The sequence below is a fragment of the Saccostrea echinata genome, unplaced genomic scaffold (genome assembly GCF_033153115.1).
Source record: "Saccostrea echinata isolate AGI-Se365-2 ecotype Australia unplaced genomic scaffold, CSIRO_AGI_Sech_v1 ptg000001l, whole genome shotgun sequence".
In the NCBI taxonomy this organism is placed as follows: domain Eukaryota; kingdom Metazoa; phylum Mollusca; class Bivalvia; order Ostreida; family Ostreidae; genus Saccostrea; species Saccostrea echinata.
In genome coordinates this window covers 17,391,465-17,417,041 of record NW_026889750.1, presented here as the reverse complement: position 1 = coordinate 17,417,041, position 25,577 = coordinate 17,391,465, and the positions used below count along the sequence as shown (strand labels likewise).

The following is a 25,577-nucleotide window of genomic DNA, read 5'->3' as shown; positions in this document are numbered from 1 at the left end:
AGAGACATAAACATCATACGCATTTCAAAACGTTTTATTGCTACAAAGATAAAGGAATTTAACAATTAAAAAAGTCATTGCTATAGTATCTTTTATTTTGAGTTCAGTGACATATATCGAATCAATGTATAAATAAACCTGAATATTGTTAATTGATAAAACGTTGTCGTTTTAATTGAATGTTGAATCAAATCACACAGTAACAGACTTCTTATTTTCCTGTAAGTTTTGGATAAGTTCTGCGTCATAGGAGTACAAAATCAAGCTTGCTTATAAAGGGGCACAATTAAATCCCATTGGATTTCAAAGTATTGTTGGAAGACTTGCTCGACCTCCAAACACTTCATAGATATTGTCAATGAGTAAATGTATATATTTTTTTGTGAATCCCGCTCAATTGGTAGCTTTCTAATATGAAATCAACACAATTTTGTTAATTAAGTGAATTATATTCATTTCTTTAAATGTATTCCATGTTTTACAATGAACCTTTGGTGGCTGGGGAGTTTGATATAAGCGATAACTGCTGAAGAATAAAGCGTTTAAAAATTTAACTTTTGACAATTTCCCCTTAGACTGCACGTGATTTTTGAAACTTGCTCATTTTGCATTTTCGCTTTATCTAGATTACACATCTGGGTTAAAACTAACCAAGATATATCGTAACACTTTTTCATTGGATTTGGTTTTTTCTTTTATTAAATGACACTGTAAATACATTAAAAACAAGTACAGACTTTTACACACGACACTGTCTGGGGTAGACTACCCCTTTTTTATGTATTGAAGTAATGTTCACTGGAAAAAGACAGATAAAAGATATTTACAAGTCGCTCTTTTACTACACACGTGTTCTTATTTTGAACTCATCAACAACTGGTTATTACGCTGGCTGTGATTGGTCGAAAAAATTTCCAACGTTGCAGCACATTGAAATCCATTAGTTCACCGAAATTTCTTGGTACGAGATCGGTGAATTCGTTTCTTCAAGATTGTAATAATATTTATTACATCAAATATTTTCTCAAATGAGGTGACATTTTAATTATGAGTGGACCAGTTTTGTGGACGATTTGTATATCTCTCTTCCTTTGCACCAATATATTGTCCGGTCAAGAAGTGTCTGGTAAGTGCTACTGCATTGCTCGAATTTGTTAAAAGTTGTCTTCATCCTGCGTTGTGAAGAGCTCATGGAAATGCTTTGCTATGCAAAATGGTGCAAAATAATTTTGAAACTGATAATTGAAGATATTTTGCCCAATTGATTTACACTATTCCACCTAAAATTAGACCGAGAGTATATGCGCTTCAGATTTGCACAATAAATCACAAAGCATTCGATTAATCATTTTTATAACATTGATAGGTGTAGTGTAAAGCATGTCTTGCAAAGAATATGCAGTAAAACATGAATCATCAAAGTACTGGGAAAACATGCAAATCAAAGGCTACTGCAGTCTGATATTTTTGTGTTACAAGACTAGAAATGGTCGATCTATAATATTCGAAGGACGGAAAACAATATACTAACAAATCAAATATAATTAATCTAAATTGATACTTTATTTCTTTAGTTGCACCACTCAACAAAGCATTTAGACACTTACCTCGAAAGAATTTTATGCCTCCGATATTGTTTCTTTTGCTTTTTGCTGATAATATGTTTCGTTTAAGCTACGTAGTGCAGACACAAATCCGCGATGATGATCGTCTCGAGACGTTCATCTTTATGCGGTATAATTCTTATTTACTACTGAATCTACTGAGTTTTGATTGTTCGCAATTTTTTAATACTCTTTACATGTATGTAGGAATAATAGCACGTTTCAATTTGAAATTAATACGAAGGGGGTTATTCCTGTTCTGCAAATTCGTCGTCAGCGGTAGAAACGGCGTGTATACTACATTTCTATTCTACAGGATAACCTTAATTAGCAGAGAAAAATTTATTCATAAAACCGTTAAACAATGGAACATTCTTATATGTATTCTTTTTGTTATTTATTCAAAATGGCTGACATATTCAATATGGCTGCTATATCTATATCAATCTCTTAAAAACTTGGTAAGAATTTAACACCAGAACGATCAAAGTACTAAAGGTACTGATAGTTCTAAGCTTCAACAAATGTTTTCTACCATTGATGAATTCCAATCACCAGTATCATTCAATTGAGATTTAATTTGATTCCATGGCTGCCATTTTACATAATTTTGCATTTTAGCATATAAATGCTGTTCTTCAACTTTTTCTTTTTAGAACTCTACATATGGGATGCATAACTGAGTTAACGTATTTCGATCTAAGACACTACTTTTTCTTATTTTGCCTTTAGTTATTTTAGTTTCTCGACGAGTTGGATATGTTCTGATTTTGTGCATTCTTTAGCATTAAACTATTGGCTTGTTTGCGCTAATTTTTATTATCATCCATCTTCATTACACCAAATAATAAAATTAGCCCTTAGTATCCTAAAATCAAGATCTAAATTTAAAAAAACTGTTGAATCTGTCTCAACCGGTATGCTTCTTTAGCGTCGCTTTTTTATCTGATTTGATCTATAAAAATTTTATGAGTTATTTGGGATTTACTTACCCTGATTTACATATATTCTGTGTTTTATTCTGAATTCTTTTAATGATATCTAATCTGTTCTTTTAGTTGATTTTTTTGAAGAAAAAATTCGTTTAAATCATTGAAAATCAGTAATGGAATATCAAGACATTATTTTATCACATTCTAAAATACTGAAGGAGATATTCCTGGGATATAAAGAATAAATCTGAATTGGTTATTTAATGTTAACGTTCTTATCTCTCATCCTTATCTCTACTCATGTCTGTACAGCGCCGAGTTTACAGAACTCATGGGAGGTCGAGCATTAAAGGTTCACATGACCCACTTTTCAAATTTAGAACGTGGATGCTTCAACAAATCAAGAATTGGAGCACTAGAAAATGCCAGCTTGGCATCGTATAATTCATTGACCTATAGGATAAAGCTGAGTATTGGAATGAAGTTGAAGTCGGCTTAATGAGTTGGATTTAGTTTTCAAGATAGTTTGCAAGTGCATGCTATAGGATCCCTTTGTTTTTTTTTTAATTTTTTTTAAAAAAAAGTCCATGGTTTCTACATCTTACTCATTTGATTTAATCAAATATAATTTAGTGTTATGAATTGGTACGTTTTGCAAGTGACAATATAGGACATTAGGACTTAAAAGGTTAATGTATCAAAATATTTGCTTTTCAAAGATTATTTTCAATATCTTAATGCAAAAACAAAAAGAAACCAGCATGTTTGCTGTACTGTGTATTGACTTTGACCTTTTTGCACTCAAATTTATTTTGGATCATTAAGATTCAAACAAAAAATGCAAAAAATATACCAAGCATTTATCATTGCTCACGAAAATATTTACAGCTGTAAAAAGAGACTTCAACAGTACTGTTCTACACAAATGCGAGAAGTTGTGTTTACCAAATTTAGAAATTGAAAAAATCTCTAAAGAACCTTAAGCAAATTAAAAATTACAAAATGTTCCAAAATCATCAAAAATACGATTTATCCACTCATTATTCAACCATTCCGCTTGATAAATTGCAAGGGAGACTACTTGATTCTAAACATTAGAGCTTCCTAATTAAAATGTTTTGTGATAAGTCATATAGAAAAATATTTTGTTTAAAAGCAATCTGGATCCACACACAAGTATTCTGAAGAAGATGTTGAAGTTTTTGATTGACAACATGCAATATACATGTACTGTAATCATCTCAATAATCATGGTGTTTGAATCTACTAATTGATTCGTTTCACAATAACATGTTCTGCATATGAACATTTTCTAAATCAAGACAGCCTAATGACAAATAAGTTGAAGTTTTAGGGTATCAATAATCTTCTTTAAAGCCAACGTTTTGTGAATTCTATGCTTTAATTGACACCTTATCTTCAAGATCAACGGCGGCAGTTGTGATTGGAAGGCAGGAGATACTTACTCTTTTGTGACAACTAATCCCACCTCTGATGTTCCCTGGGGTCCTATTTGCCCTCCTCTAAATATGTATAGTTTTACTGGAATTTGAGAATGATCACCATTCGCATATCATATAAAATAAGATTTCACACATGACTATTTATACGTATCATATATAAAATTTCATATATGAAGATTTTTTATGTTATATAATATGCTGAGTGTTTTCTGTTAAAATTATTAAAAAATCATTAAAAGGAGGGTTTGAACGTATGTCACTCGTGAGCTTTTAAGAAAAAATTCAGTCAGGACCTCTCATTCAAAACTATTTATAACAATTCAATTTTTTAACACACTTGAATTAAACAATGCAAAATATACAAAATTCAATTTTAAAAGCTGGTAACAAAATCATTAAAAAAAAAAAACAAGATTTACTGGGGACTTTTTCTTGTGGTGGAAGGATATTTAGAAGAAAATTCTTCAAATCTACACATTTATTAAATTTAATACCTTGGAATTTTAGCTCTACATATTTTTACTCAGAGTATTTTTTCCGTTATTTTATTCTAGGAATATTAAATATAGGTTTCAATGAATATTTTAAGAACAAACTTTATACATATACTCAACAGGTCTTGCCGAGAAATGAAGATATATTGAAAAAGTCAAAATAAAATTTACTCTATTTTTTGGCCTGAAAATTGCATATTTTGACCAATTTTTCAAAATTTACATCACTGACCCCAACTTTTTATTTCATTGTTTTAAATTACACGATATTGCCAACCGAGCAGAACTAAAGTCATAAAAAACTTGATACAAGAATTTTTTTTATATTTTCAATACCCAAAATATGATACTTTACATACCTTAAGAGGTTAACCTATGTCTTTGACATATTTATTTATTTCAAAGGTTTTACTTTGATCTGTTTAATCTTGCCCGGACCAATTTAAGCATCTAACAATCATCTAACAATTAAGTTGTATGACAAACGAGATGACTTCAGCTTTCCATCGTCAACTTCCCTTATTAATGAAATAATATTCCGCTTTCACCTACATATAATGTTTACGTCTACCAACTTATTCAATACTCAAGATTTGAGTACGCTTGCTCTGAGTACGATCAATTTTTAAACCGAGCTGACAGCTCTACATAAGTTGATGTTACGGGATTTCACTTTTAAAGTCAGCATTTCGTAAATTCTATGGTCGTTATAATGATCTTTTTAACAAAAATAACCTATCATTGGGTAGTATTTTGGCTGACATCAATTGTTAGTCTTTTGTTTTTATACTAAATTTGACGACGGAATGTTCCGTCTACCTGATCAATACATAGGGCTCACGGCGGTGTGTCTGGTCAACACGTGATGTTATTCCTCCGAGATAACTGATCCCACCTCTGGAATTTCCATGATTTATACCCTGTTCGCAGATTTGTATTGTTTGTAGATTTTTTGAGATCGTTCACTGCTCGTTATCTTCACTTTTTTCATCATCAAGTAGAAATTCTAATTCAAACCTTTGTCATCTTTAAAAAAAAACTTTCCAACAATTGGTAAGTTTACTTTTAATCCCTAGTGTTTATGGAATCCATATCATTATGGAATCGTACCATATTTCGAATAGGACTTGATGCAGTTGTTAACAAAGAAAAAATCTGTTGATATTTCTTATTTTTATTCTATTACAATATTTTCTTTAAATTGTATACTCAATTTTAAATCCCCGAATGATGTGATAATAGAATATGACGAGTGCTCTACCTTATTTGTCATTTTTTAAAAATTTATATCTATTTTATTTATTACATTTTCCTGCAAGGAGGCAATTCTGATGTTTTTGGATCATCATGTGTTTCTAGATGAATGTCAAAATCTTGTCTGGAAACGAAAGATAGCAAGCAAGATAACACACGGCTCGCGGCGGTGGTTATTTTTTATAACAGCTCCTTGCCTCATTTTGTTTCTAGACAGGAGATAACCTCCACATGATTTAACAGATTATTTGCACTTTCTCATAGAACTTTCTCGTAGAATCTTGAAATACATGAAATGTTAGCCCTGTTTTCTTTTATTATTATTATTTTTTTTATACAGTACTGCATTTGAGACACTTATCTATTTATGAAGAATATGAAACAAATCATTTGAAATTTGAAGAAAAATATTACTTTCTTTCTTCCTTTTCCCGCCTTTATTACTGTTTTATTTTGTTATTTTCTTGTTTTCTTCTGAGAAGTTATGATGTTCTTTTGTTACTTTCTTTTTTTTATGAGAAGTTATGATGTTGATTTGTGTGTGTATGTGTAAAAGAGAATCCGGTATTTTTTTTTTTTAATTCTCATTCATTTCTTTACTTTAATGAAAAGCTTATCTAAATGAAAAGGTATCAATTGGCCATCATTTTGTATTATTTGATGATTTATTTCAATTCGTGATGTTTAGCCTAACTCTACCGATAAAAGACATGCTTGTATCAGTTTTTTTTAAAATAAAGGAGTCTCTATGCAAGTCGACATCTCTTTTTCGAGCACCCGAAACATTTAGTGTATTTTTTTTTACTTCATGAAGATACGTTTCTTGAAAAGACAGATAAAAAAAAAAAACATAATCGCTCTTTTGAACATTGTCTATATAAAATATAAAAATAAGTTCAAAGTTATAAACTCCTGTACCTTAAATAAATGCAGATTAGTGCATATTTTGTGAGGTTTTAGCAGGTGAGAAATTGTAGCTTTTAGCCACAATTCTGTTTTTACGTAAATGTATGTACTTAAATTTCTAAGATGTTTCATTGTTATAAAAAGATAATTTCTTAAAACCGAACTAAAGCTAAAGTAAAGTTGTTAAAATGAGCATGTAAAAAGTTATAAGAAGTTTTCTGGACATTATGTCCCCGTAAATCACTGTTATTTCTGAAATATCTTTTTATGAACAGAAACGCATGGGACAAGATGTACTTACGAGGGAGATGTTTGGAATCCTACACCATGTGAAACGTGCAAGTGTGTAAATGGAATTTCTGAATGTGTAATGGAAAAAGACTGTGATGTGGATGCAAGTAAGTGTTAAAAATTATAATTGAAAAAATGTAAATAATCAAATCTTGGTATTTATTGTTTTTTTTTATAATCATGTCAGTCAGAGTCCTGTATAATGTATCATTGCAAAAATGGGATAAAACTTAATGAATATCTTTCAAACTGATTTCATAATTTAAATTGTGTTACAAATGTAAATAAAACTTGATGTTTGTGATAAGGTTTCAGATTTCATTTTTGCTGATAAATAAATAATAAAGGTCAACAACTAATCTCTTAACCAAAGTTGGATATTTTATTTAACAGAGACAAGGGAAATAGAAAAAGAAACTTTAACCGTAAGTATTCAAATTTAATTACCTTTTCTTTACAAAACGCATTTTCAGTATTTCTACGAATGTCTTTACACGTGTAATAAGATGGCCATCAAACCGTAGATAAGGTTTGGATCCAACATCCACAAAATGTATTGGAAAGTTTTTAAAAAAGTCGATGGGAAAATATTCTTATTGTAAAAAGTTCAAATTTCCCTGCTACTTTCAAGAAAGTGGAATCATATTTCAAATAGGTTGTACATTATCGTACACAGCAATGACTTGAGAATTTTTTGTTGACCATGCACAAATTTAAGAAAATTCTTATCAACACAAAAAATATTCTAAAGGAAATACCAAGAGAGAATATTTCAAAACTTATCACTTCAAAAGCATGACCAATTTATAATTAAAATACATTTCAATTCATATCTCTGTAGGGTTATAATTTTCTACATATTAATGATAGACATTGCATAATTGCATATATAAATGCATGATTAGAAATATTTTTTTTCATGTTTGGTAATAGAAAAATATACGAAATATGTCAGAAAGGCATATAACTGATCAATAAACCTTACTTAAATACACATTTTATCATATAAAGCGTTCTTGAAAAAGAAAATTTTGCTTTTCCAGGACGGAGCTTCTCAGGCCAGTGGCTTTGATACCCTCTTTGCTGAAGCCCGGGTAAGTGTTGCTAGTTCTCGTTAACTTTTGAGTAATTTTACAGATCAGTTCTGTTTCCGACACGGTGGTACTGTTCTTCAAGCGGAAAGTCAGGGTAAAAGTAACGTCTAGTTCTTGCATTATGATTCTCCTCATTGATTTGGAATAATTGATGAATTGACTTCTTAAAGGCAAAATTATTTGACATCCGATCAAGTGTTTAACAAAGAAATTTAGGAAGATTCCATTGCGTTTTATTTCTTCTTTTTTCAATTGTGATTTTTTTTAAATTCAAGGCTCATTTTGGTTGTATATTTGTAAATGTGGTAATTTCATTTTAAAGATTCATTGATGTTTCATTTAAAAAAATCTGCTACATGTGTACTGTCGTCAAGATGGAATGAAGACTACAAAGGATTTTTGATTTTGCTTGTTTTAAATTTTACATTAAACCATCTTTTGCATTGTGTTTGTAACGTAGAGATTAGTTTTGCAGCTCATATTTTTTTCTGTATATTTATTTTTGTATATTTTAGGGACCCCCTGGTGCTCCAGGACTGCAGGGACCTTCTGGAAGACAGGGCCCAAGAGTAAGATATCAGAACAAGAAATCCAATAAAATTTAATTTAATTTTAATTATATAATTAAAATTTAATTTGCTCCTAATAATAATAGAACAGTTGTCTTCAACATTTTATATCTCATTTCATTATTGATTTCAAAGGAATTTGGTCGGCTACGTGATCAATTGTTTTCCAACCATTTTAAATTGTTTCAGAATACATTTTTTTGAAAAATATTTTCCGAGATTTTTTACCCAATGTTTGAATCTTAGATATTTAGATGAGTTTTTTTATTTCTAAAAAGGGAGATCCCGGTGCAAATGGCGTCAACGGTGTCCCAGGACCACCAGGTCCACCCGGTGTACCAGATATGGTAAGCAATAAAATTCTTTCTTATTTTCACAATTACTGCAAAGCTGCTAGAGCTAAGACTTTTTTTATTTTATTTTGTTAATAAAGAAAGTAAAAAGTAAATTGACGCATCATAGGCATAATCTGGAAAGCAGCTCAAATATCAGTCGCCAAAATTTCCCAAGAATATTCTCTTCTAATTCATATCTCTGTCAGCCAATATCATTAATTATCTACAATCTTCTAACAGTCAGCTGACCAGGCGTACTCTAACTACTACGCTTCTGTTTATGGACCTCGATTTAAGGCTGGTGGCGCTCAAACTCCACAGTATATGACCGCTAATATGGTAAAGTATAAAAGAAGAACTGAAATTTTGTAAATTGAGATAACCTTGGAATTCTCATCAGATATAATATTTATACATGCTTTTTTGTCTTACATAGGGACCTTACGGGCCTCGAGGACCTCCAGGACCCTCTGGACAACCCGTAAGTCTTTTTAAACTTTAGTGTTTGACATTTATGTACTTTCTGATTTATATAATCCTCTAACCTATTTAACACAATAATGACAATATTTCAATGCTTTACTTTTTTAAAATACACGAGTTATTATTTTTTTCTAGGGTCAACAAGGATTACAGGGACCACGAGGAGAGCCTGGAGACCCAGGCCCACCGGTAAGCTTGATTATACTTAATAAACAGGGATACTCGCCGGTAAGATAAGCCTATACATAATAAACAGGATACTCACCGGTAAGCTAAGCCTATACATAATAAAAAAGGAATATCCAACAGTAAGCTAAGCCTATACATAATAAACAGGGATATCAATCGGTAAGCTAAGCCTGTAAATAATAAACAGGGATACTCGCCGGTAAGCCAAACCTATACATAATAGATAGGGATATCTGCTGGTTAGCTAGACCTATACATAAAAAACAGGGATATCCGTCGGTAAACTAGACCTTTACGTAATAAACAGGGATATCCACCTGCAAGCTAGACCTACACATAATAAACAGGGATATTTGCAGGTAAGCTAAACCTATACTTAACAATCGGAGCTTAACCTATACATAATAAATATGAATATGTCCCGTATATGTCTGCTTTTTCATTAATGCCGAAAACATTATTTTTACTAGTCTGCAAACATTTATAAGGCGGGAAAAACTAGATAAGGTTTAAGGGGAATAACGGAGACAAAACAAGCGGGAAAACACTTTTAGAATATTCTATATTTTCCTGAGTACAATTTGCGCTTTTTACAACTACATAATGTAGAATATCTGCAGACTCTTTGTTACTATGATATTAAACGTTAGATTTGACATTTTTCTGTTTCATCTTATTGCTTCTCTTTTCAGGGACAACCAGGAAGCCGAGGGCCATCAGGACCCCCAGGATTAAAAGGCTTACAGGTATTGGGGGGGATTTGAATGTGTCAAAGAATAAAAAAGAAAAATACATGTAATAAAAACTTTTCCATTATATACATTCATCCATATCAACCATTTTGTCTATCTTTAATGAACTTGTTTAAATACAAGTACATGTTCTATTAAATAAGATACTTAATTGTGAAATCATGAAACCAGCAACGAAAACTTTTTAAGTCAAAGATTTCGATTCATATTTTATCTATATAACAGGGAGATCCAGGCAAAAATGGAGAAGTTGGTCCTCTGGGATTACCAGGAAGAAAGGTAGTTAAGATAATCTATACATTTGTATTATTAGAGCAATGCAACGTTTATTTTTAAAACGATTCATGATTATTAATGTTTCTCACGCATTGCCTTCCTTTACCCGTATATTCTTTCGCTATGTCGAAATGAAATGCATTAATTTTGTTATTTTACAGGGTCCTGCCGGTGCTCCAGGATTGGCAGGAATCCCAGGCGCAAAAGGACATAGGGTAAATAATTGTTACAAATGTTCCCCCAAACAAATCCACATGTATCTCTTTTCTATTCGCTTAGCCTCTTTTTAATTATCGAAAAAATATTAATACAAATGACCAAAAAAGGAATATGAATATAAATTTTAAACACAAATTTTTGGCCAGTTTGAGTTAAGTTGCAAACACTGTCTCTTAAATGTCTTTACAATATTTGATTCAGTGCCATAATTTTTAGGTATATAAGAACTTTTGCTACTTTTAAATTGTCCAAGTGAGAATAAAGACAACATGGCAAACTTAGCAAAAATTTAACCATATCGTGATTATTTTTACTTATATCATTACAGGGTTTAAATGGAATTCCAGGACCAAACGGTGAGCAGGGGTTACCCGGAGAGAAGGTAAGAAAAAAAACGTAATGTTGTCGAAACTAAGACTTCGAAACAAACCCCTCATCTTGATTTGAGTTTTGTTATTAAATAAGATGGCATCTACATTTAGGGTTCCATGGGACCCCCCGGTCCACCAGGACCTCCAGGTCTTCAGGGACAGAGAGGTGTATCAGGTGAACGAGGACGTGACGGAGAAAGAGGAGCCCCTGTAAGTCATTTATTATTTTATGATTTTCACAATGAAACAATAAAAGAAAATGCAATGAAAGTGAAGTAAAAAAAGACATATCGTGGTATTTTACCCTTTCATCATAATTTCGAATAAACAGCAAAGATTAGTGTTCAATTAAGACGTGATACATATAGCATCTCCATCTACATGTATATGTCCCTATAAGCCTGCTAGTATACAGAATTCAGCGTTATTCTGGTCATTAGCCTTTTGAGGTCATGGAATATCAGTGTCATTGTTTAATAACAATACTTACTTCTGCACCTATTCATTATATTATAAATAAATAATAACGACGATTTCCTTATTTTATGATAGGGACTGAATGGTGTTGATGGACTTCCTGGTCCTGTTGGAGCTCCAGGAGTGATTGGTCAATCTGGTCCACCGGGTGTTCCCGGCATACCTGGTCCAAAGGTATCTGTTCGGAAAATAACAATTTACTTCTCTTACCTTAAAAACGCATAAATCTTTCACCAAAAATTTTTGTGCACAAAGGGAGAAGCCGGAGCTCCAGGAGCTAAGGGTTCAGCAGGACTTCAGGGAGCACGGGGAGAGAGTGGAGTACCTGGACCCCAGGGAGATGAAGGTGCGCCAGGAATGAATGGAATGGACGGTGCCACTGGAGAGAAAGGATCCTCTGTAAGTTCCAAAATCTAATTTATACATCTGTTTAGCACATTTTCACGTTTTCATGTGTATAAGGGAAAAAAATAAAATCTTATTATAGAATTAAACTTCATGTTATGTGCAAATATGAACAATAAATTCATCTTATCGAACAGATTGACAGGCTGAGCAAACTTATAAATATCATAGCATGCATCTTACCTATTTAAATGTGTCCATCTTTATCAGGGTGACCCGGGTCCGGCAGGTGTGCCAGGATTTCCCGGACCTAGAGGTCCACCAGGTATTGGAGGATCAACCGGATTCCCAGGTCCAAAAGGAGCAACCGTAAGTCTGTTAAAAAAGACGAATTAGAGAATAATCAAAAAATCAAAGTACACTGCAAATTTCGTTTCACTATAAATAAGCAATAGTGTCTTAAACAAACTATTTTCAGGGGATCATTGACATGAAAATGAATGCATTTCCTTATTGCCTTTACTGAATTGGGTTTATTTAGAAAAAAAAAGAGATTGATTATTGACTACTAGTACCTTTCATTTGATTACATATAGGGCCAACCGGGGCAACCAGGTTACAAAGGAGAACGAGGACCAAAGGGTTTGACAGGAAGTACCGGAGACAGGGGACATCCAGGAAATCCCGGACAAGAGGGAAAACGTGTAAGTTGCAAAGTTTCAGTATCATGATACATCAGTTTTAAAGGTCAAACATGCATGGAAACAAATAGATAATGATATTCAAATGACTTACCATGCTAATTATGTTTCTGTAGGGTTTGAGAGGTGCACTCGGAGATCCGGGACAGCAGGGACCTCCAGGAGACAGAGTAAGATAAATAAACCTTGCTGTCATGTCAAACCTATGATTTTATTAACTGTCCTTAGAAGTACACCATCAACTCTCGTACAATTAAAATAATCAGTTTACAAAGTATTATACAGTAAACACATTTATTTATTATTTCGTAACTATTTCAATTTACTGGGCTGTAGACTACTAGTGTGACACATTCAAGTACTTCAACTCAATACAGCAATAAGTATCAGAATAATGTCACACCAGGCCTTTCACTTCTTAATAATAATCTCACAAAATATTTTTATTATTTTGATATTTTCTTGTTCCCAGGGCAGCATTGGAGAAAGGGGTCTCCCAGGACCTGTTGGAGATCCAGGGTCATCAGGAGAAGAAGGTGAACCAGGACCACGTGGAAATAGAGGGGAGTCTGGACCAACTGGACAACCAGGAAGAATGGGACCCCCGGGTCCAAGAGGACTCAGGGTATTTATTTGTATAACTCAAAAGGAAAAATATATCATTAAAATGAGCATGAAAAGAATTCAACATTCATTTAAGTTTCTTTATTTTAAAAGTATTGCTTAAATGTATGCTTCTGTATGATATTTTGTAGGGAGTGGAAGGGCGGCCAGGTATGGACGGAATGCAAGGTCGTGTGGGAGAACCGGTAAGATCATCACATTCAACATTCTGACAAATATGTGATATATAACAATATGAAACTTCTATAAAATGTTTTACAAATTTCTATAACATACCTTTATGAGTATCCCATGTCCTATATGAAAAGATAACAGATACTGAACGTCTCTCAGCATGGTTCAAACACTTTCCATCAATAACTTTAGGCATAATTTAAGAGTACGCTTTATATATATATTTTAATAGGGAATAAGTGGTAACGACGGACGTCCTGGAGAGATGGGACCACCAGGAAATCAAGGTGTGGTGGGCGTACAAGGCCCCCAGGGACCAGCAGGTGGAAGGGTAAATCTAATTACATTCATTTGATTATTTGTTATTGTAATCTTTATATGAATACATGCATAGTTGACGCCTAATATGTGTATTTTTTTTTTAAAGTCCAAATAAATACTTCTTTGTACGGAAAAAAGATCAAGTGCTCTAAAACATTTGACATTGTCAAGAAAATTGTCATAAATTGTTATGTCATGTAATGGAAGCTTCATCGTAATTTTTTTCAGGGTCCCCCAGGAAGAGATGGAAACCCAGGAGTAACAGGTCCTGATGGACCACAGGGTGATGCTGGACCCATGGGAGAGAGTGGACCAACAGGAAATCCTGGACCGCAGGTTCATATTTCATGGCTTACCATTAAAGTCATATCATTTGATTTTACATGTTTTAAGTCCAAAACACCATATGTGTCTTTTTTTTAATTGAAAGTCCACAGGTGTCACGAAAAGGTAGATGAAATAGAAAAAGGAATTCGGGGTTTTAAAATATTCTATTTTAAGAGAGCCGACTAGGGTTTTATTGTGTGAAAACTACTATAGAGAAACTCTTTAATTTTATACCATATGTACCTTACATTGACTTCAGTATACTTGCCAAGTTTAGTGAAAATCTACCATCAAGTTATTTTTAGGGACCATCTCGAAATACATTTACTACAGGATTATATTAGGAAAATACTATTTTTTCGCACTTCGGAGCAAATTATACAAATGCTACTATAGACTTTTTGTTCAAATTATATTATTTGATGATTAATACTATATTGTACATTTTATCCAAGAAACACAAAATTCTACCGTCTGGTTTCCAGAGGGGGCATCTCAAAATGTCAAAATTCTTGATATTTTCCTTTTTTTATGGAGTACTGCAAAACATGACAGATACCACAGATTTATATAAAAAATAATTAAAATGATTGTGAAATTCTCGATTTCCTATGTTTAAAATTTCAAGAGCATCTATTTTATATTTTTTTTATTTTATGACATAATTAATGACCCTTCTTAAAGAACTTCGGTTATTTAAAACAGAGAGAGAGAGAGGGGGGGGGAGGTATTACCGTAATTATCAATTTAATATTTGAATTGTTGTTGTGTATTTCTGCTATACTAAGTATACTGTTCTATTTGTTATGTTTAAAAATTGGTATCATATGTCATTATTGCTCCTATTACTCCTATTTCTAGGGAGTTGTAGGAGAACGTGGACCTCAAGGAAACCAAGGATCTCGAGGTTATCCCGTAAGTACATGAGCCACCTTATGAGTAATCTAAAAAATGCGTAGAAAATCTTCTAAATAGGTTAATATAAATAATGTTTCTAATCTCGCCCTAGTCAAGAATAAGTCAGTTTTTAATCTTCTTTTATTTTGAACTAGGGACCACCTGGAGTTCCCGGGCCCCCAGGAGAAGTAGGCAAACCTGGAGATCCGGGTGCGCCTGGATTAGCCGGAAATACTGGAAGGCCTGGAGCCAACGTAAGAATTACACATTGATTCAATTTTATGGATATTTTTGAGCGGATTTAGATAATGAAATAAAGGTAAATGTAAGAAAGGGAAAGGAACAAAGAAGTGTTAGTTTAAAATAGAAACAAAAAGGAGACGTTTTTTGAATAAAGTCACAATTTGTATTTTAATCTTTATTAAAGGGAGAGAGAGGGTTTCCTGGTGATCAGGGAGTACCGGGAGAAGCAGGAGAACCTGGCAACCCTGGCCCAGTGGGACCAGCAGGACGTGATGGAGAAAGGGTAAAGATTCAATTTCTCAAAACAGACACAGTTATTCATCGTTGCAAAGTCTTTGTATATCAATGAAGACATGTATAAGAAACGTTCATGAATATTTGCCTGTTATCCTAATTTATTGTTTTTAGATATAGTTTGCAAATTTCAATTTAAACATTTAAAATAATTGTATTTTGATTCATTTCAGGGGGCTCCTGGATTAAAGGGGGATCGTGGTGAAGTTGGACCTCCCGGACCAGCCGTAAGATTATAAGAGTGAAACATTCAATCAGTGTTTTTTTAATATGAAAAGAAAATAATCAAAACATTTAATTGTAGGGTATGCAAGGACCTCGTGGACCACAGGGAGCCAGAGGACCGAAAGGAGAACTGGTAAATGACATTATATGAAAGCATCATATCCTTTGTGGAGAAAAAATATTAATAACATTTTTATCAGTACTTAACAAATGATATTCTTTTAATTTTGAATTATATAAACGATGGTTTAGTACTGAATGAAATTTCAATAATTGTAATCAAATATATATTTACTGGATGTTAAAAAACCGTTTATACCTCTTGAACAATAATTGTAATCAAATATATATTTACTGGATGTTAAAAAACCGTTTATACCTCTTGAACGTACCTCTTGAACGTAAGAGAAGAAAAGAACAAGAGCACTTAAGCAATGCTTAATGGGCCCTTTTTCAGTGCCGTTTTACTTTAGAAGATATTACCAAATTGTTCTTTTTTGGTAATAGTTAAACACAAGTGGATATTTCTAATTAAAATCGCGTTAAAACATCACCTAAATCAGCATGGATTTGAAACAAATGAAGATTTTTAAATGCCTATAGATACCCCAAATCCGGAAAAGTCGTACCGAACATATTTTGAGTTTCGTTTATTTAAATCAAGGGGAGGAGTCATTTAAATCGAACACTTAAACAATCTGATGGTGGATCATTGACAGGCGCGTTTTCCGAATGATAACCTTGCGCTATTTTAAATGAGAAAAAAATCAAATGAAGTTGTATAGATGCCTGTAGCCATAGTGATCAAACTAAGAAATTTGCACGCTTGCATTTGAAGTAATACAATAAGTATTAACATTAGTTCCTTTAAATTTTAAAATGAAAAAAAGTGTATTTAGGTGGCTTTCATTACCGGTATTGTCTTGCATGAATGTTAAAAATGTTTGACGCTTTTATGTATGATGACATTTTAACGACACTAAACTCTCCTAACCATCCCGTGTTCATAAAACCAAATACATACAAACTTCTCTATGCGGCACGACTTCGATATAATGATACAAAACGTGGCTATCCTTTACAGTGAGCACCTTTGAGGAATGTTTACCTGGGTAGAACTCACGTGACTATCGGTATTTTAAATAATTTATTCCACGGGTGGGTTCAACAAAGGTCATACACGTCAGGTAAATAGCTCTCGTTTGCTATAGGAAAAACATTGAACTTTTCATACATTTTTAATATTTTAAGTACAAGCCTAATCTTGTACAAATTTCCTACTTTCACACAAGTTTTATATATGTATAATGCGTTTTTCGTCATTCGCACAAGTTTGTACAACGTTAGGCTGACAGTAAACAAAAGCTTTGAAATGAATGACTGTCCTCGATTTACTGTAGAAAATCACGAATGTCGGCTGACCCCTACCACATTGTATGGCTTTGCTCTTTGTATATACATGAATTTCACCGATAAAATTTGTGAATCTTATGGTTTAGATATCAATTGATGATCTGAGATGAAATATTATGCTTAATTTGATTATTCATTTTTTCACATTTTACCGGGGCCCATAAGTGCACTCGTTCTTTGTAATGATAAATGAAATCAAAACTGATTACAACATACTCATAAATTGAACTAAATGGTCTCTATGTTGTATTTAGGGTGAAGCAGGAGAAGCAGGTCCTGATGGTACACCAGGTAGAGCAGGTCCCCCTGGACCTCGAGGAGAAATGGGCGATATGGGGCCCGAAGGACTAATAGCTGAACCCGGAGAGAAAGGAGATAATGGATTAGCTGGAGAACCAGGTCCCCGAGGTGTTCCAGGAGACAGAGGGCCGCAGGGTCCTGAAGGGGAAACTGGAGTTCAAGGACCTCCTGTGAGTCTCTGAAAGTCATTGAAGTTTAAGAGAACTAGTAATTTTGAAACGTCTCCTCTTTGATTGTAAAATGATTGAAATGTGAGAAAATATTACTATTACACTAGCCAATAAGAGATCAATTTGAAATGGTAATAAATGTTTTTCGAATTTGCATAGCCGCCTCCAATTATTTCCATCATGAAGACTTTTAATGAATCTTTAAAAAAAAAATGATTTCCTAATGTTTTATTTTATCATTATCAACAATTTTGAAAGGATTTAAAATGATGCTTTTAACATTTCAATAGTCTACCAATATACATTTTTATACAATAACATTATATTGTATTTCTTTTAATTTACTAAATAGGGACCCCCAGGTCCTGCAGGCGCCCGTGGACCCAGTGGCTTACCTGGACAAAAAGGAGAGCAGGGAGATAATGGTATTCCTGGCCCACAAGGAATAAGAGGAACCCCTGTATGTTTATATGAAAATATTAAATGTTTATTCACCAGCAAATATATTTCCCTCACAAACACTTTACCTACATTATTGAAATCATGAATGATGAAAGAGTAAAAATACAATGATAGTATTAAAATCAATGATGCACAAATATTGTCTTCTATATCCAAATATTTTATCTACTACATTGTATACTTGTATTGCATCTGTCCAGTTTATTGCTAAGTAAAATGCTTTACTGATAAAAAAAAAAAAGAGCCATCAAAAAGAGATAACCAAGGCATTGAATTGACATGGAGTCGATGAATGTGTAACCCATGTTATTAAAAATATAAATCTTTGTTTCACCGTTTCATAAAAACCCTAGTACAGTCGATTTGAATTCAAACAACGAATGCAGAATACAGAAAAGTTAGATACATGTATTATCAAAATTGCTCTTAATTCAATCATAAAGTGTTTTCTTTTACCAGACGTTGATAAAATCAATTATGACAATTCATCAATTTAAGTTTCATTTACCGTGAATATTCTTTATTTGCACAAAGAAGTCCATTGAGTCCATTATTCCAAATCAATCCTCAATATTTATCTTAAAAAGTCAAAATCAAAAATCCGAATAGAAATGAAATAATTAAAATTATTCAATTAAATAAAATCATAGTATTCACCTATAAAAACATAACTTTATTAAAATGTTTGTGGTAGGTAAAAAAGATTTTCATAAGCCTGGTTAAATAACCTGTTATATATGAAAAAATATTCAAGAACTACTTAAACAATTAATTCTTTAAATCATTTAAACGAGTAGGTGCTCGAGAGGGATTTCATAAAAGAATGAAATAGTTAACTGGGGTCTTACATACTAGTACATGTAGTCAACATATGGTTATGCCATGACGCAAGACATAATCTTACGATGCACATTAAAAATCCAAATTGAAAAAAAATTACAAATTCGTCAAATGCACAATAAATTTTATCTTCATGATTATTACCTAATAAAGTTTTTGAAAAATATTTGGAATAATCCGTAATATATCATTAAATACCTTTGAAGGGCGTTGATGGAATTCCAGGCAGAAAAGGTGATCGGGGTGATCGGGGTATCGTTGGAATTCCTGGACAGCCTGGACCAACCGGTAGAGACGGACCTCAGGGACACCCAGGAAAGGCAGGGTTACCGGGGCAACAGGGACCTCCTGGAGAAGACGGACTTCCGGTGGGTTTTGATGTTCATCATTCTTGCTGTAGGGTTTCCCGATTCTCTTTTGTTGGTTAAAGTAGACCTCTGAAAGAACTTTGTTCTTTTTATGCACTCAGCGAATAATATTTTAAAGTTTTGATAACAACTTTTGTTATAATAAATAGTTAAATGATAGTAACATTCTGATTATATATAATTTCTTATTACATAACTTACTGAACTGTAGAGGCACCCATGAAAATATTCCCTTGATATTGTGTTGGAGCATTGATATCAGACAATGTTGCAAATATTGAATGATATGATTTTTTTTCAATTTAAAATGTTTTTGAATTTTTATACCATGAAATATTTTAAAAACCTTTGGTGACATATCAAATTATATTACATATCACCTTAATTACATTTGATATAGATTCTTATAAAAAAAAATTTTGAATATTATATAATATATAATATAATTTCTACCGCTGATAATACTTGTATAATTGAAGTATTATGATTTAGGACGTCTTTGTTAAGAGATGTTATAAACTTTTTTTTCAAAACAAGAGATATGATATATAATTTTCAGGGAGTTCGCGGTGAACCTGGTCCAATGGGCCCGAGAGGAGAGGACGGTGCACCCGGAATTCCAGGTTTACCTGGTCAGAAAGGATCAAGGGGCGAGGACGGAGCAGAGGTTTGTTAAAATCTTTAATAAAAATCATTTCGAAAATTGATATAATCCAACACTGTATATAATCAAATGTAGAACATATTTATTTTAAAATTCAGGGACCAGTGGGACCTGTGGGGCCTATGGGTAATGCTGGAGAAGTTGGTCTGCCAGGGGAACCAGGGGTTCGAGGAGAGAGAGGACCAATGGGACCAGTCGGTCCAGTGGTAAATAATTTTTAAAATGTTAAGGCCTTAAATACTAACAACGGACAACTGTAGTCTTTTTAAAAATACAATAGCATCTAATTTTTATATTGGTTGATAAGAAAGATAAAATTTATTTACATATTTGAGTTTCATTCAATTTTTACAGGGTTTACCAGGAGAACACGGAAAGCCAGGACAGGATGGTCAACCTGGAAAACAGGGACCACAAGGACCCCCTGGAAATCCTGGATCCGCGGGAGAACAAGGCTTACCTGTAAGCTCATTTTCCCAATTATTTTTTGCTGTAAAAAGATACATCAATACGTAATTCATATAGAACTCAGGCCATTCTGTCAGCATCAACGTGGTTTCCTTATTTCGCGAACTTTCTCTTTATGCTCATTCTCAATGTTGACCAAATCAAAAGCAGAGGGTTTCATCATTCCTTTGCCATCATATTTTAATCCAAACTTGTTATGGATGAGGATACCTCATTCAATAGATGTGAAATTGCAAAGTTAAAAAAAAAACGTCGAAAGCAACTTTTTTCACAGACAACAATGCTAAAATATGATCGGTTCATGTATTTTGTTGATATTAAAGCATTATTTTGTGAAGGAATTTTGAATATTAATTTTTCCTGTTCAAATATTTTAGGGTAACCCAGGACAAGATGGTGCCCCAGGAATCCCAGGACGCACTGGTGAGAAGGGACCTGCCGGAGAAATGGGACCAACTGGACCACCAGGTCTTCCCGGCTTTGCTGGACCACCCGGACCCACCGGCGCTGGTGGTCCCAGTGGCGAGAGAGGACTTAGGGTATATCATTTTTATCGCATCATACAGAATTTTAAATTAAAAACAAAATCGAGAACATTACAGTGTGTTTATTAAAGGATATTGAAGGATTTTAAAATATTTTAGGGTGAACCTGGTCCAGCTGGCGCACCTGGAACCCCCGGAGTTCGTGGACCCCCTGTATGTATTTAATTTAAAAAATGCTTCATACACTGAAATAATTCCATATCTTCCACTTTCAAGCATATATTCAGCTGTATTGATGGCTCTTATTAACAAATGAATTTCAATAAACATAAAAATGTTTGTATATAATACTTAATTATTAACGTTTTAATGGGCTTTAAAGGATTTCCTCACAATAATGAAATAAATGTTATAATAAATGTAAGTTGCTTGTGTGCAGTTTTAGAAATTTGTCTTAACTATTTTGATTAAGTTTCTACTTTACCTAACTATCAGAGATATCGTTCTGTATACTTATTTTGTAAATATAAGTAACTTCTTACTTGATCAGGGTGCAAATGGACTCCAAGGTGAATCTGGAGAGAGGGGTGATGATGGCTTAGAGGTGAGTACGATTAAAAATACAATTAATAGAAATCTTATGATAAAGTTACTGATAGTGGGATATCAATCATTTGGAATGAATTAACAATTTTATTACAATTACTCCAATCATTAGCGGGGAATAAGTTTCCAAATGCAATTTTATAGGGTGAAAAGGGAGATCCAGGTTTCCTTGGAATGCCAGGATTGCCAGGACCAGAGGTAAAAATAATAATAGAAAAACACAATCAATTAAAAATAAGATCAGCTTTTTTATCCAACTTTTATTAAATCATATTCAGGTATTAAGATTATGTCTCCTTGTTTTTATATTTTGCATTCATTTCCTGAAAAGGGAATACAAAATTGTGAATATTTTTAGTATTTTTATCATATGCACTTATAAAAGTAAATAGCAGCAAACAGAGAATATTTGTTCATATGGGATAAAAGTTGATCCATTTTTATTCCTAAAGGGACCACCCGGAGAACCAGGACCAATGGGACAGCCAGGACCCCCAGGACAAAGGGCAAGTGAAATAAAAAATAAAATTAGTTTTTTAGATTTTCAAATTGTTTTGGAGTTTATATAAATAATAATTTGTGTTTCATTTAATAATTCAATAGGGACCAAGTGGAAGAAGGGGGTCTCCTGGGGAAGAGGGTAAACCTGGGTCACCAGGCCAACAGGGACCAATGGTATTAATTTTACATTTCATTTAAGATAAACTATATAGTCATTTATATTATCAGATAAAGAGTTCTAGAGATAATATACGTAAATGTTTGAAAAAAAAAGATGCTTTAAAGCAAGATTCATGACATTTCAGGGACCTCGTGGACCTAAAGGAGATGTTGGGCGTCCAGTAAGTTTCATTATAATTTGTTTCTTATTGACTGTGACAAAATGTATTTCCAATGGAGATTTAAAAATACTTCAAATCTTTGTAATGGCGTATATGAAGAGTGCAGTTCAAAAGGCAGAAAGAATTTTGATTTAAAATCTTTCTATGTTGCCTGCAAAGATTTGTTTGTTTTCTGTTTATCTGCATCCTTTGATATTCAGCACATGCATTGCTTATCAAAAAAGATTTTTAATTGAAAAAATACAAATGTGCAATGATAAATGGGATGGTTCAAATATAGGGAGCAAAGTTTTATACAGCTAGAAAAAAATATTTTTCGTTTTCAACAATTGTGATTGAATTTGTCAAACTAAGTAACATGCAAGTTAAATCTTCAAATCATGGACCCTTGGAAAGTGGGTTCAACGACTTTGATTCAAATTTCATGTTGAACAAGAGTGTGTTTAAAGATAATGGCATGGCAAACTTTGTGGCTGATGATGGTATTTTCTGATATTTCAGGGTGTCATGGGAGAAATGGGACCACCAGGAGCTCCGGTAAGTCACATTTTATTTTGTATTGAATGCTTAATTGCCGAAAACCTAAATATTAATGAATTACTAATATTAGTAATGTAATGTAACTTATTTGTATATCAAATCTAAAATCTGATCTATTTACAAAAACAGGGTGCACCCGGTCAATCTGTTTATGGTGCAGCTATGCAAGGCTGGTTCCAGAGAGCTCCAGTTTACAAGGGACCTTCCTACCAAGGTGACGAGGCCGACGCTCCACAGGTACATAAATCTGTGCACTGTATATTCAGCACTGAAATTAACGTTACTTAAATAAAACATTACATGTACTTACTTTGAAAATTCCACTTACAGGCTGAAAGTGTATTTAAAGCACTACAAGATGTCACAGAAGAATTAAGACTTCTGAGATATCCTGACGGATCCAAGGAGTCTCCAGCTCGCACCTGTCATGAAATAAAACAGAATAAACCAGATGCAGAGGATGGTAATGTTTCAGTTTATTTTGGGATTGGGCTTGTTGTATTATGCTGTTTAGAAATTGTAACTGAATCTAAATGGACATAACATTAATATCTAATTAATATTGAATCAATGTTTCTAGCATTTATAAAAATTCTTGTAAATGTATTACATTTTTTTTTTTGTTTGGAGGTTTTTTAAAAGATAAATCTTTGGCATTTTTACATTAAATACCAAGTTGTTCCTATTAACAGAATTTTCTTAAAATTATTCAAATTATTTAATTAAAAGTATTGTACTTTTTAAAAGGGTTCTATTGGGTGGATCCAAACGCTGGAGTTAAAATCGATGCTATCCAGGTTTATTGCGATTTCAGAAGTAAAAAGATCTACACCTGTGTTCTACCAGAAGTTAATAATTTTGTAAGTCGTATTTTGAGAGTAGGTGCCCGAGCCATACAGCATATTGTAGAATATGTTTATTACAAGTTGTTCATAAGCAATATTAATATACTCTTATCGATTTCTTTTTTAAACATTTCTTTGTCGGTGGTTTTCTTTCTGGGCGCAACCTTTATATAATGGAGGATTGTGAAGTTTAAATATTGTGGATGAAAAAATTCTGGCTTTATGACATATTCACGCTAAGATATTGATTAATATGAGATATATATTTCATTCCAAAATACTAAATAGTTGTCCATTATTGAAATTTAAACCAAATATCGCTAAACAGAGAGAGAGAGAGAGACAAATGTCCAAATTATATTCAGAATTTATCAAATGCAGCTTTGTTATTTTTCAGACAAATACACAAATTAATCATGATGGAAAATCTGTTTTATGGTTTGCGGATAACTATTTGCCCAACAAAGAGGTAAGCCAGAGACATGAACGAAATTTATTTCCGTCTTGAAATATTTTATCCATAATGCCAGTTTTCCTCTTTTCTGTTAAACCATGATAAGTCTGAATGGTGTGATATAGAAAGAAATAAATCTAGCGTTCGCTTATTATTTTTCTGAACTTTGACAGATTTCCTATCAACCCAAAATAGTCCAAATCAAATTCCTCCAAATCTTGCACGACAAAGCGGAACAGCAGATTACCTACCACTGCAAAAATTCGGTGGCCTATCGTGATGGAAAGTCAAAAAGCAAAGACAAGGCTCTTCTCTTTACAACATTTAATGGGGACTGGCTCGGTGCCAACAATAAAAAGAAATTTAGATACAAGGTCATAACTGATGAATGCGAGGTAAATTCTTAAAATCTGAAATTATTACGAAAGTTTTTAATATGATCTTGATGTGGAGGGGAAGGAAACTTTTAAATGTTGACGAGTATCTGACTGATATATTAAAAATATTTATTCGATATTCTTGTAGGTGAAAAATGGATCCTGGGGGAAGACAGTATTTGAAATTAAAACAAAGAAAACAAAACGACTACCGATTATGGACTTTGGTATCACTGATATCGGAGGAAGCGACCAAGATTTCAGAGTGGAGATCGGTCGTGTTTGCTTTTCATGAAATATTACAAAAATCCATGTATATTAATTATTATTTAGCAGGGCGTCTTAAAATAGGATGAATATTTTGTGTGTTTGTTGTGTGAAAGAGGAAACCAAATCAATGTTGCTGTCAAGTTGCCATGATCATAGTGATGTCACAGTCAGATGTTCCAACTCCGGTCTGCCATGATGCCGTGTGCTGTATTGCTATGATTCTGATCTCACGTGTTACACCCTAACTTATCTGTGATAGATGTGTGCCATGATTTCATCTTTTTTTTTATTCTCAAAACGCTGATATTTTTATTCACTTGTTCGTCATTTAAGAATCAATATTGTTCATTTTGATAATAAAACATATCCAAAAATAAAACTTGAAATTCTTTTACAAAAGGCATGAGTGAACGTGTATTTTCTGGATTTGATAAACACTTTCACTTATTCATATTTAAAAAAAAATACAGACTTACTTTCTGTTAATTCCAGTAATGTAACATTGAAACATTAGAAATGAGTCAGACAATCCCGGTATTCGGAATTTGCTGACATGGATTCGAGTAACTCAGCATATAAAAGATAATAGGAAGATGTTATGTATCCTTCGTTG

At 32.9% G+C, this 25,577-nt stretch overlaps 1 protein-coding gene across 1 annotated transcript; it reads left to right on the top strand.

The window, feature by feature from the left end:
• The first annotated feature begins 874 nt into the window (after positions 1–874).
• LOC133186154 (fibril-forming collagen alpha chain-like) lies at positions 875–25,343 on the top strand. The gene is made up of 48 exons (XM_061321427.1): positions 875–1,126; positions 6,929–7,051; positions 7,338–7,369; positions 7,988–8,038; positions 8,554–8,607; positions 8,886–8,954; positions 9,183–9,281; positions 9,379–9,423; positions 9,561–9,614; positions 10,307–10,360; positions 10,592–10,645; positions 10,804–10,857; positions 11,190–11,243; positions 11,344–11,442; positions 11,785–11,883; positions 11,965–12,108; positions 12,325–12,423; positions 12,651–12,758; positions 12,872–12,925; positions 13,228–13,380; positions 13,511–13,564; positions 13,786–13,884; positions 14,103–14,210; positions 15,063–15,116; positions 15,254–15,352; positions 15,526–15,624; positions 15,809–15,862; positions 15,940–15,993; positions 17,528–17,743; positions 18,096–18,203; positions 19,252–19,413; positions 19,973–20,080; positions 20,176–20,283; positions 20,432–20,539; positions 20,923–21,084; positions 21,190–21,243; positions 21,581–21,634; positions 21,781–21,834; positions 22,089–22,142; positions 22,240–22,311; positions 22,443–22,478; positions 22,980–23,015; positions 23,148–23,255; positions 23,349–23,481; positions 23,766–23,878; positions 24,261–24,332; positions 24,491–24,712; positions 24,843–25,343. Exons 1-48 carry the CDS (start codon positions 1,048–1,050, stop codon positions 24,987–24,989), a joined length of 4,326 nt encoding a protein of 1,441 aa, XP_061177411.1. The 5' UTR covers positions 875–1,047; the 3' UTR covers positions 24,990–25,343.
• Positions 25,344–25,577: the final 234 nt, after the last annotated feature.